Source organism: Oncorhynchus clarkii, chromosome 4 (genome assembly GCF_045791955.1).
Source record: "Oncorhynchus clarkii lewisi isolate Uvic-CL-2024 chromosome 4, UVic_Ocla_1.0, whole genome shotgun sequence".
NCBI lineage: Eukaryota > Metazoa > Chordata > Actinopteri > Salmoniformes > Salmonidae > Oncorhynchus > Oncorhynchus clarkii.
Window position 1 is genome coordinate 62,591,983 of NC_092150.1, and position 13,155 is coordinate 62,605,137.

General features: G+C 43.3%; 1 protein-coding gene across 1 annotated transcript in view; it reads right to left on the minus strand.

Moving 5' to 3' along the window:
• Window positions 1-318: 318 nt before the first annotated feature.
• The window catches only part of LOC139407072 (mitogen-activated protein kinase kinase kinase 5-like), a 63,215-nt gene continuing 50,378 nt past the window's right edge, over window positions 319-13,155 (minus strand). Inside the window, exons 25-30 of the mRNA XM_071150410.1 lie at window positions 12,722-12,827; window positions 9,364-9,607; window positions 8,938-9,050; window positions 3,009-3,121; window positions 2,645-2,721; window positions 319-2,516 (exon numbers count right to left, since the gene is read on the minus strand). Of these exons, the coding sequence (XP_071006511.1) occupies window positions 2,456-2,516; window positions 2,645-2,721; window positions 3,009-3,121; window positions 8,938-9,050; window positions 9,364-9,607; window positions 12,722-12,827 (714 nt within the window). The 3' untranslated portion in view covers window positions 319-2,455. The remainder of the gene's footprint in view (window positions 2,517-2,644; window positions 2,722-3,008; window positions 3,122-8,937; window positions 9,051-9,363; window positions 9,608-12,721; window positions 12,828-13,155) is intronic.

A 13,155-nucleotide genomic window follows, 5' to 3' on the forward strand; every position in this document is an offset into this window, starting at 1 on the left:
GATATCCGGAATCATTGGGGCGTCCCTACGCAAATTATGTTGAAATGTACTATGGTTAATAAAGGTTTATGGTTACCTTATGGTATAAAGTTAGGGTTGGGGTTCAGGGTATGGACGTTCCAAGTATGCCGGATAGTACAGCCCGTTTCCCGCAGCGCGCCTGTCGGTTTTGGTTTTATGCAACTCCCTGTATGTCTGCAAGTTTAAGAACTGTAGATTTTCTGAATATTATTAGGGTACTAGACCTGCATTTTGAAATCATAGGCCAATGGAAAATGATTTGTGTTCAGTTGTGTGAATATAATGTCCATAATAAACATGATTTCAGTTTACACTTTATTTCACAGTTAAGATTAAGACGATGTTTTGTGTTACACAACAATATGTTATTGCACAAATAATGCAATCAATCTATCATGAATATGAAAACAAAACGGACATATTTGAGCAAAACTTCATTTGTGTATTTCTGACAGAAATATTTTAAATAAAAGAGGTTGATGGGACAACAATATGACCATCTTGTTTTCGTTTCTGATTTGAAATCAAACATATACATTTGATTGAAAGAATTAGCATTTTTTAAAGGGGCAATCTGCAGTTGCTATATACATTTTTGGACTTGTGAATGAATGATATGTACCTATTGATTCTTGAAGAATATAGCTTATAAATGCCAGGGGCAGGGAGGCCACTTTGTTATCCTTTCAACTGTTGATTGCCGCTTTAAAGATCATATAATATACAAATGAAGGCAGGCTAAAACTATAATTCCCCAAATATACAACAAAAATACATCTTCAATATAGTAAAATATTAATTGGGTCATCTGTTTTTTCCGATCAAATATCATACAAAATCTGACATGTGGAAGTATAATGTGTAGGTTAGATCATTTTGTTCCATCGCCAGTATCGATAATATCTATAAATTACCCAACTCAACTTTGTGTTGCACATTAGATAGGACATCTAGGTTTTTGTAAATTGTTTAACTAAAAATAGTAATTTACTGTCATAATATTTGCTATATATTTACATAATTTCCCCTAAAATCACACCCCAAAAAATTCTTAAAATTACATAAATGTTAAATAATTACTTGAACAAATTAAGTCAAGAGTTTTGATGATTCAAAGCCGTCACAGACAGTTAAACAAAAAGGTACACAAGGGCATGCATGCAGTGATGGCCTTGAGAGTAGACAATATGCATAAAAACGCATTTAAATAAAGTAGTGATAAGAAGCCACTGACAATAACAATGTTGTTTATCAACACATAATGTACAGCAGCTCAAACACATCAGTTAACATTGTATTTTATCTCTCAGGCTTGGTTTAGAAAATGGTCAGTCTCATGTGTTGTTAACAAATGATAGTAAGGAGATAATTCTACAACCAAATAACATTTACATTTGAAACACACTCTCAGATATTTATAGGTAATGTTCCACTGTTTGTCCTGTGAATCTTGGAGCACCAGCTTAACATGTCATAACTGTTGAACATTATAAAACCAATGGTGCATATTTACACTGAACAAAAGTATAAACAAATGTTCTCATGAGCTGAAATAAAAGATCACAGAAATGTTCAATACGGACTAAAAGCTAATTTCTCTCAAATCACAATTTGACAGCTGTGGCATATCAAGAAGCTGGTAACCACAGCATGATCATTACATAGGTGTACCTTGTGCCAGGGACAAGAAAAGGCCTCTCTAAAATGTGCAGTTCTGTCACACAACACAATGCCACAGATGTCTCAAGTTTTGAGGGTGCGTGCAATTGGCATGCTGACTGCAGCCATGTCCACCAGAGCTGTTGGTAGAGAATTGAATGTTCATTTCTCTACCATAAGCCACCTCCAATGTTGTTTTAAAAAATGTAGCAGCACGTCCAACCGCAGACCATGTGTGTGGCGTCGTGTGGGCGAGCAGTTTGCTAATGTCAACTTTGCGAACAGAGTGCCCCATGGTGGCGGTGGCATTATGGTATGGGCAGGCATAAACTATGGACAACGAACACAATTGCATTTTATCGATTGGCAATTTGAATGCACAAAAATAGAGCAATAGATTTGGGCCTAATGAATTTATTTCAATTGACTGATTTCCTCATACGAACTATAACTCAGTCAAATCTTTGAAATGGTTGCATGTTGCGTTTATATTTTTACATGAAAAAGTAACTGCGTTTGAAAATAATAATTCCCAAAATACAATTCCATAACCCAACAAGGTCTCTCTAACACACACAATATTCCATAGGTCTCTCTCACACAATAATGGCAATACTCCACACATGATCAACTACACTGGATTCTTGGTCTAATAAATACTGAGATTAAAGTGCAGTGGTAAAAGTTGAGGAGAACACTCAGTTGTTGTTGTTGTTGTTGTTGCTGTGGTAAAGTTCCTGTACTGTAGCAGTGGCTAATGGCACACGAAGGCTCCTCACGCAGGCTTCTCTCTGTAGTCTGTGATGGCCTTCCATAGCTTACACAGGATCCCACCTCTGAGGAGGAAAACATGAGAAAGATAAAGACAGACTATTATCACAACGTACGATATTAGTGTTTCAATCAGGTCGTTGACATGGCTGGCTATTTGACAGTGTAGGAGAGAATACCGTATGTTGTATACCTTAATCTCAAACTCTTCAGGTCGTCTCTCGTCACATAGTGGAGAAGGTCATCTAATGTGTAATCCTCGGTCAGAATCTACAAAATGGGTCAAATCATTGGTACATGAAAGAGATGAAGCTCGTGGCCAATAGATGGTGCTCAACCGTGTATCTGTTATTAAGGCTTTACACATACAGTCTGCATATAGCCTTCGGTGCAATAATCTGTCAAACATCAATCAAGCCATTTGTTTTAACAGCTTTACAGCAATGCACATAGTTTACTGTAGTATAGTGGGAGAGAATTACGTGGGTGTGAGTTTGTTTACATAATGTGCCCATTTAAAACAGACGTGGCTGGGGGAGAGCTGCCTCAGGACCTACCCTGTCCATGGAGTCATCGTCAGCACCTTGGAGTTTCAGCCACTTGATCAGCTTTGGGTCACCATGGCTCATAGTGGACTTGCTCCTTTGGCTCACTGATAATGTAGGCATATCTGTCAACAACAACAGTACATGTCCAACTATTAAAAGGGGCCATCTGCAGTTGCTACATACATTTCAAAATGTATAATGAATGATATGTACCCATTTCATCTTAACTTACAAATGCCTCATAAGCTTAGTTCAACTGTCGCACTCCATCATAACCCAAAATAAAAGGTTGTTTCACTCCAATGTTTGTAAACAAATTGAATGTAAACAAACACTGTATAGCCTCAAAACATGGTTAAACTATAATATTTATATTTCTTGGATGATCAGTCCTTGCATCCATAGCTCTGTCTATGAATTTGAAAGTGGTTACATTTCTCCAGCCTTTAACCACAACAGTTGTGGGGATGTCACTTTTTTATTGTTTCTACTGCAGATTGCCCCTTTAACAACAACCATGCATCATCCATATAACTAATAATATTAGACATAGCAAAGAATATGCATGGTCTATTTCCTGATGCATCTGTTGTACAAATATTTCCATTAGTCCTTTAAAAATATGTATTTTTAATGCTCTTGTGCATAGTGTATGTAGTGTATGTTGGGCAGTGGTGGAAAAAGTACTCAATTGTCATACTTGAGTAAAAGTAAAGATACCTTAATAGAAAATGACTCAAGAGGGTCTCCTGAGTGGCGCAGTGGTCTAAGGGAGACCCATGGGGTGGTGCACAATTGGCCCAGCGTCGTCCTGGTTAGGGAAGGGTTTGGCCAGCAGGAATGTCCTTGTCCCATCGCGCACAAGCCTCTCCTGTGGGCCAGGCGCAGTGCACGCTGGCAAGGTCGCCAGGTGTACAGTGTTTCCTCCGACACATTGGTGCGGCTGGCTTCCGGGTTAAGTGGGCATTGTGTCAAGAAGCAGTGCGGCTTGGTTGGGTTGTGTTTTGGAGGACGCACGGCTCTCGACCTTCCTGAGTCCGTACGGGAGTTGCAGCGATGAGACAAGACTGTAACTACCAATTGTGTACCATGAAAAAAGGGTAAACAGGGGTAAAAAAATTGGAAAATGACTTAAGTGAAAGTCACCCAGTAAAATACTGAAAGTATTTGGTTTTAAATATATTTATGTATCAAAATTAAATGGAATTGCTAATTAAGTATCAAAAGTAAAAGTATACTTTAAGCAAACCAGACAGCACAATTTTCTTTTTTTTATTGATGGATAGCCAGAGGCACACTCCAACACTCAAGACATCATTTACAAACGAAGTGTCACACCCTGACCTTAGAGATCCTTTTTATGTCTCTATTTTGGTTTGGTCAGGGCGTTGGGGTGGGCATTCTATGTTTTGTGTTCTATGTTTTCTATTTCTGTGTGTTTGGCCGGGTGAGGTTCTCAATCAGAGGCAGCTATCTATCGTTGTCTCTGATTGAGAACCATACTTAGGTAGCCTTTTCCCACCTGTGTTTTGTGTGTAGTTGTTTTCTGTTTTTGTGTCTGCACCAGACAAAACTGTTTTGGTCGTTCTCGTTATTCAGTGTTCAGTTCTATTAAAATATCATGAAACAGCCGTTACACGAAGCATTTGTGTTTAATGAGTCTGCCAGATCAGAACTCCTCTTTTACGCTACTGCGACTCTCTGTTCATCATATATGCATAGTCACTTTAGCCATATTTACATGTACATATTACCTCAATGAGCCCGACTAACCGGTGTCTGTATAAAGCCTCGCTACTGTTATTTTTCACTGTCTATTTACTGTTGATTTTATTTCTTTACTTACCTATTGTTCACCTAATAACTTTTTTTGCATTATTGGTTAGAGCCTGTAAGTAAGCATTTCACTGTAAGGTTGTATTCGGCGCACGTGACAAATAAACTTTGATTTGATTTGAGTAGGGATGACCATGGATGTTCTCTTGATAAGTGAGTGAATTGGACCATTTTCCTGTCCTGTTAGTACTTTTGGGTGTCAGGGTAAATGTATGGAGTAAAAATTACATAATTTTCTTTAGGAATGTAGTGAAATAAAGATGTAATTAAGTTGTCAAAAAAATAAATAGTAAAGTTGCAAACCGTAGTCTGCCTTTTTTATGTTGGTTTTGGAGCAGTGGCTTCTTCCTTGCTGAGCGGCCTTTCAGGTTATGTCGATATAGGACTTGTTTTACTGTGAATATAGATACTTTTGTACCGGTTTCCTCCAGCATCTTCACAAGGTCCTTTGCTGTTGTTCTGGGATTGATTTGCACTTTTCGCACCAAAGTACGTCATGTTTAGGAGACAGAACGCATCTCCTTTCTTAACGGTATGGCGGCTGTCTGGTCCCATGGCGTTTATACTTGCGTACTATTGTTTGTACAGATGAACGTGATACCTTCAGGCACTTGGAAATTGCTCCCAAGGATGAACCAGATTTGTGGAGGTCAACAATTTTTTTTCTGAGGTCTGGCCGTTTTCTTTTGATTTTCCCATGATGTCAAACAAAGAGGCACGGAGTTTGAAGGTAGGCCTTGAAATACCACCACAGGTACACCTCCAATTGACTCAAATTATGTCAATTAGCCCATCAGAAGCTTGTAAAGCCATTACATAATTTTCCAAGCTGGCACAGTCAACTATGTGTATGTAAACTTCTGACCCACTGGAATTGTGATACAGTGAATTATAAGTGAAATAATCTGTCTGTAAACAATTGTCGGAAAAATTACTTGTGTCATGCACAAAGTAGATGTCCTAACCAACTTGCCAAAACTGTAGTTTGTTAACAACAAATGTGTGGAGTGGTATGTAAACTTTCGACTTCAACTTTAAGTCCTTTACACCACTGATGTTGGAATGTGTGTAGTGGATGTTGGGAGGTGTGTAGTGGATGTTGGGAGGTGTGTAGTGGATGTTGGGAGGTGTGTAGTGGATGTTGGGAGGTGTGTAGTGGATGTTGGAAGGTGTGTAGTGGATGTTGGAATGTGTGTAGTGGATGTTGGGAGGTGTGTAGTGGATGTTGGGAGGTGTGTAGTGGATGTTGGGAGGTGTGTAGTGGATGTTGGGAGGTGTGTAGTGGATGTTGGGAGGTGTGTAGTGGATGTTGGGAGGTGTGTAGTGGATGTTGGGAGGTGTGTAGTGGATGTTGGGAGGTGTGTAGTGGATGTTGGGAGGTGTGCAGTGTATGTTGGGAGGTGTGTAGTGGATGTTGGGAGGTGTGTAGTGGATGTTGGGAGGTGTGTAGTGGATGTTGGGAGGTGTGTAGTGGATGTTGGGAGGTGTGCAGTGTATGTTGGGAGGTGTGTAGTGGATGTTGGGAGGTGTGTAGTGGATGTTGGGAGGTGTGTAGTGGATGTTGGGAGGTGTGTAGTGGATGTTGGGAGGTGTGTAGTGGATGTTGGGAGGTGTGTAGTGGATGTTGGGAGGTGTGTAGTGGATGTTGGGAGGTGTGTAGTGGATGTTGGGAGGTGTGTAGTGGATGTTGGGAGGTGTGTAGTGGATGTTGGGAGGTGTGTAGTGGATGTTGGGTGCTGTGTAGTGGATGTTGGGTGCTGTGTGGTGTTTGTTGGGTGCTGTGTAGTGGATGTTGGGAGGTGTGTAGTGGATGTTGGGAGGTGTGTGGTGTTTGTTGTGAGGTGTGCGGTGTATGTTGGGAGGTGTGCAGTGTATGTTGGGAGGTGTGCAGTGTATGTTGGGAGGTGTGCAGTGTATGTTGGGAGATGTGCAGTGTATGTTGGGAGGTGTGTAGTGGATGTTGGGTGCTGTGTAGTGGATGTTGGGTGCTGTGTAGTGGATGTTGGGTGCTGTGTGGTGTTTGTTGGGTGCTGTGTAGTGGATGTTGGGAGGTGTGTAGTGGATGTTGGGAGGTGTGTGGTGTTTGTTGTGAGGTGTGCGGTGTATGTTGGGAGGTGTGCAGTGTATGTTGGGAGGTGTGCAGTGTATGTTGGGAGGTGTGCAGTGTATGTTGGGAGGTGTGCAGTGTATGTTGGGAGATGTGCAGTGTATGTTGGGAGGTATGTAGTGGATGTTGGGAGGTGTGCAGTGGATGTTGGGAGGTGTGTAGTGGATGTCGGGAGGTGTGTGGTGTTTGTTGGGTGCTGTGTAGTGTATGTTGGGAGGTATGTAGTGGATGTTGGGATGTGTGTAGTGTTTGTTGGGTGCTGTGTAGTGTATGTTGGGAGCTGTGTAGTGTACAGTGCCTTGCGAAAGTATTCGGCCCCCTTGAACTTTGCAACCTTTTGCCACATTTCAGGCTTTAAACATAAAGATATAAAACTGTATTTTTTTGTGAAGAATCAACAACAAATGGGACACAATCATGAAGTGGAACGACATTTATTGGATATTTCAAACTTTTTTAACAAATCAAAAACTGAAAAATTGGGCATGCAAAATTATTCAGCCCCTTTACTTTCAGTGCAGCAAACTCTCTCCAGAAGTTCAGTGAGGATCTCTGAATGATCCAATGTTGACCTAAATGACTAATGAGGATAAATACAATCCACCTGTGTGTAATCAAGTCTCCGTATAAATGCACCTGCACTGTGATAGTCTCAGAGGTCCGTTAAAAGCGCAGAGAGCATCATGAAGAACAAGGAACACACCAGGCAGGTCCGAGATACTGTTGTGAAGAAGTTTAAAGCCGGATTTGGATACAAAAAGATTTCCCAAGCTTTAAACATCCCAAGGAGCACTGTGCAAGCGATAATATTGAAATGGAAGGAGTATCAGACCACTGCAAATCTACCAAGACCTGGCCGTCCCTCTAAACTTTCAGCTCATACAAGGAGAAGACTGATCAGAGATGCAGCCAAGAGGCCCATGATCACTCTGGATGAACTGCAGAGATCTACAGCTGAGGTGGGAGACTCTGTCCATAGGACAACAATCAGTCGTATATTGCACAAATCTGGCCTTTATGGAAGAGTGGCAAGAAGAAAGCCATTTCTTAAAGATATCCATAAAAAGTGTTGTTTAAAGTTTGCCAGAAGCCACCTGGGAGACACACCAAACATGTGGAAGAAGGTGCTCTGGTCAGATGAAACCAAAATTGAACTTTTTGGCAACAATGCAAAACGTTATGCTTGGCGTAAAAGCAACACAGCTGAACACACCATCCCCACTGTCAAACATGGTGGTGGCAGCATCATGGTTTGGGCCTGCTTTTCTTCAGCAGGGACAGGGAAGATGGTTAAACTTGATGGGAAGATGGATGGAGCCAAATACAGGACCATTCTGGAAGAAAACCTGTTGGAGTCTGCAAAAGACCTGAGACTGGGACGGAGATTTGTCTTCCAACAAGACAATGATCCAAAACATAAAGCAAAATCTACAATGGAATGGTTCAAAAATAAACATATCCAGGTGTTAGAATGGCCAAGTCAAAGTCCAGACCTGAATCCAATCGAGAATCTGTGGAAAGAACTGAAAACTGCTGTTCACAAATGCTCTCCATCCAACCTCACTGAGCTCGAGCTGTTTTGCAAGGAGGAATGGGAAAAAATGTCAGTCTCTCGATGTGCAAAACTGATAGAGACATACCCCAAGCGACTTACAGCTGTAATCGCAGCAAAAGGTGGCGCTACAAAGTATTAACTTAAGGGGGCTGAATAATTTTGCACGCCCAATGTTTCAGTTTTTGATTTGTTAAAAAAGTTTGAAATATCCAATAAATGTCGTTCCACTTCATGATTGTGTCCCACTTGTTGTTGATTCTTCACAAAAAAATACAGTTTTATATCTTTATGTTTGAAGCCTGAAATGTGGCAAAAGGTCGCAAAGTTCAAGGGGGCCGCATACTTTCGCAAGGCACTGTATGTTGGGAGCTGTGTAGTGTATGTTGGGAGCTGTGTAGTGTATGTTGGAAGGTGTGTAGTATATGTTGAGATGTGCTCACAGATAGGCTCTGAGCAGATCCTCAGTAATTTGATCCCCTCTTCCCTCTCGTCCAGGACCTGCTGGAGGATGGCCTGGTACTCTCCCTCCCTCTCTAGCAACTGCTCCATTAGCCTGGACAGACACAGCAGGGAGAGAGGAGGGGAGGGGGAGACATAGGGTCATTCAATGAGTTAACACAATACTACTAGACATGGCTACTGCAGCCACACCGATAGCCATGATGAAAATGAACATATTTTCTCTTCTGTGTTGGGACCTTTCTACATAACAGAATTCACATTGGTGAGGAAACAATGTGAAGCTACAGGCAATATCTGTTACTAATTCATCACAGATGTGGTGGTAATAGAAAAGGTTGTTGGAATAAATCTCTGCTATTGTGTCTGACAGTTGTTGTCATGGTTATGACCGCACGGCGACCCACCTGCTGGTTTCCAGCTTCATCCTGCCTAGTTCTATGCTGACGGAGCGCTGGGCATTATTGGATTCGTGTGAAACGGTGGAACTGAGTGTGCTCACGCCGGAGGTGGCGACCGTGTCATCATGGGCAGTGTTGGGAGGGGCTCTGCTCTGGTGGGCGGCGGAATCCTCAGGCTCAACGTCATCGTCAACATTATCCTGGTCGGCCGGGTCACTCTCCGAGGCCAGGCTGAAGTGGGGCCTCAGCTCTGGGTAAGGACACGTGATGCATCATTACACCGTTACAGCAATAGCATGACAACTAGTACATATACAACAGCTAAACTGCAGTTTGAAAGAGGAAACATGAAACAAAGACAGCAACATCACAAGCCTCAGTAAAGATCAGTCTATGACTACAATAATCTTTCAAATGCAATTGTTATAATGGCATCTGACGAGTATATACAATATTCTTGTTAAATGCAAATCTCTGTTCTCCTTTTGATGTATCACTATTGGGATTCACCAGGAACACCAACTTGGAAGGACCTATCAAAAGCGTCTGTTGGAGACAGACAGGTAGAGTGGCAAATAAGGTGAGCCCCTCACTTCCTTATAACGAGCCACTTTCCCGCCCTATGGTCATTCTCACTTCTCTTCCTCGCGAAGAGCATTGCTTTCTAGCTAATTATTACTAGTTAATTATTACTAGTTATTAGCCGCAAGGCTTCTAACTAGCTAGCTTTAAACGCCATTTACACAAGCTACCTTTTGCTAGCCACCAGCAGCAAGGCTTCTATCTAGCTAGCCCAAGCCTGCTTCTTGTTGTTCATTCAACAGGCGTTGCTAGCAAGCCTTGTTCCTCACAATGGCCACTGCTATCCCATCCCAGGAAGAGCCTAGCACTTGAACTCCCAGGTTTTTGCGCTTGCGGTTCCATGATTGTGAGGAAGGATTACCATCCTCAATGCATCAATTGCTTGGGAAAGGTACATGCCCAAGAGGCGCTCGATAACTGAGTGTTGTGATCACTGCAAACTACTGACTAGGGCTGGTCAGAGGAGGCTTAAATGAGCATCTATTTCGATAGCCTCTCGGAGCCAACAGCGAAAGCTGAGGCACAGCTCCCCGTAAACTAGCCCAGTTGGGGCAAGGTCATGGATAGACTCGACTCCCTCACCTCACTGTCTGACGATGTAGTGTCAGGGGAAAGCGAGCTAGGGGGTGACGAGGATGACAATGGGATTTATCTCACAGTTATCCTCGAGATAGCTCAGGAGATGGGGGCTGACGATCCGGTTCGCCCGTCCTCTATGGCCCACAGGTCGGACGGCCTTGAGAGCAGTGAAGCCACCCCCTACTCCATTGGAGTTTGGTGGCCGTCTCTCGAGTGGTCGTCTCCCGTAGGGGCTCGGGGCCCGTCAAGGGACCTATGCGACTGGAAGAGACGCCCATCTCATACAGCCCCTGTAAAACAACTGCTACCCGCGGTACCAGCTTGCTTCAGGGAAGCTAAGAGCTTGTGGCACAAAACCCTCACTAGCAAGATTTTTGCTAGAAGTACTCCGAGCCTGGATATGCACAACATGTACTATATGGAGGAATCTGGATTTGTTAACCCTCCCAATGTGGAGCCACCACTGGCTTACCACCTCAGCCCCTCGCGCCATGTTGCTAACGACACCGACACCTCACTCCCTAGAAAGACACAGCACTTTACTGCCTCCATTTTTCAGAAAATGTACTAGGCCTCGGCCCAAGCAATCGGAGCTCTCAATGTGACCTCTATTGTTGGTTTATCAGGCTGAGCTACTGAAAGAGATGGGGAAGAAACTGGAGCAGGACACCCATTGCCAGATGCTTTGGAGGACAGCTGTATGATTACAGACCTAAATCTCCGTGCCTCCCGTAGTGCCATTCAAGCTTGTGGTTATTGCATGAGCCTAGCAGTAGTGGGTTTAACAGACAGAAGTAAATGTGGACCTCCTGGATGTCCCAGTGACACCCGATGAGTTGTTCATGCGGCAGAAGTGTGACATGCGCAAGAAAGAAGGCAAAGCCTTCAACTTCTGCCTGCCCCGTAGACCTGGGCCCCGTGGTAGACCTTGGGTTCATACATCTCGTCCCAAAAATATTTTACATACAGCAGATTTTTAAAGGGCTAAAGAGTTTGGTCTGCTTCGTGTTTACATTTTTGCCATTTGAAAAAAATTGTGATACTGGTATCGTCACAGCCCTAGAAAATAGGGTTATGCTGTATGCTTTTCCTCCTATGCTGCCTACCACCCCTTTTCCGTCTACACAGAGCAAGGAAATTGGGCCTCCACCTTGTTGCGTTTTTATTGGAGAAGTGCTATGACTTAACAGATTGTTCCTTCCTACACTCCATTTTCCATGGTCCTATGCTCCTTGCAGGATTTTTTTGGGAAGGAGAGAAGGTTTTGTCATTGTTAAGGTCCTCTAGCCGCTTTGTCGGTGTGCCAAGGCCCCGGCAGTAATCCATAACTGTTATGTTATTTCTAGGGGGGCACGTCACTTTCACCCAGTCTCTAGTCTTTAGCTAGTCCTGGGACGTGTCTATTGCGCTTAAGATACTTTCACAGCAGCTACTAGCCGCTGAGAAGTGTGGAGATGTGACATTGCTCCATCTTTCACTTTACTACTGCCTTTAGCATCCCTAAACAGTGTTGGGAAGCGGTGAACTACATGGAGTTGAACTAGTAATTGAACTACATTTTGCAGTAGCTTGGTGGTAGTTGAACTAAATTCTTTGGAGAAAAAAAAGGTGCTATCGAAGTTTTAAGGGTTCATCGGCTGTTCCCCAATTTCGTGGTATCCAATTGTTAGTAGTTACTGTCTTGTCTCATCGCTACAACTCGTACGGGCTCGGGAGAGACGAAGGTCGAGAGCCATGCATCCTCGGAAACACAACCCAACCAAGTCGCACTGCTTCTTAACACAGCGCGCACCCAACCCGGAAGCCAGCCGCACCAATGTGCCGGAGGAAACACCGTGCACCTAGCGACCTGGTCAGCGTGCCCGCCACAGGAGTTGCTAGTGCGCGATGAGAAAAGGATATCCCTACCGGCCAAACCCTCCCTAACCCGGACGACGCTAGGCCAATTGTGCGTCGCCCCATGGACCTCCCGGTCGTGGCCGGCTGCGATAGAGCCTGGGCTTTTGATTGGTCCTTCCGAGAGTTGTGATACGTCTCACTCATATTTTCAGAGAACCGGAGTTACAAAATTAACCTTAAGTTGTGATTAGATTGGGGCTCTGTTCAAAGTCATGTTTCTATCTTTAGTTAACAAACAGTGTCCTGGGCCCTTAGGTGCATAATTACTGATTTAAAACTCTGCAGCTGGAGTCACTGCTATTACCTGGCACCAGAATGGTGATGGCAGTTTGCACCGCTTTACGGATGATATTGTCCAGAGCGAACATCCAGTGGGGCTTGATGTTGTGGTTTCGTAGTACTTTGTTTACCTGGAGATGCAATGGCCACACACACACACACACACCATTAATAAACAGCTGACCCACACACATACTGCACCTATGCATCCTCTACATGGTCACATTAGTGGAAAGGACAACAGGCTTGACCCCAGAAGGTGTCTGTTTACATTGCGTGTGGTGGCTGCCTAGTAAGCTGAGATATCCCCCTATAATTAGCCTATGGAACAAGCATTTCCCAGAAAAAAGAGAGACTGCTATTTATAAAAAGCCATGCATTCTGGAAAATCCAACTGTGAAAAACAAGTGTGCATCGTGCGTTGATAATAATCTGTTGCAGACAGTGTAACCTATAGAC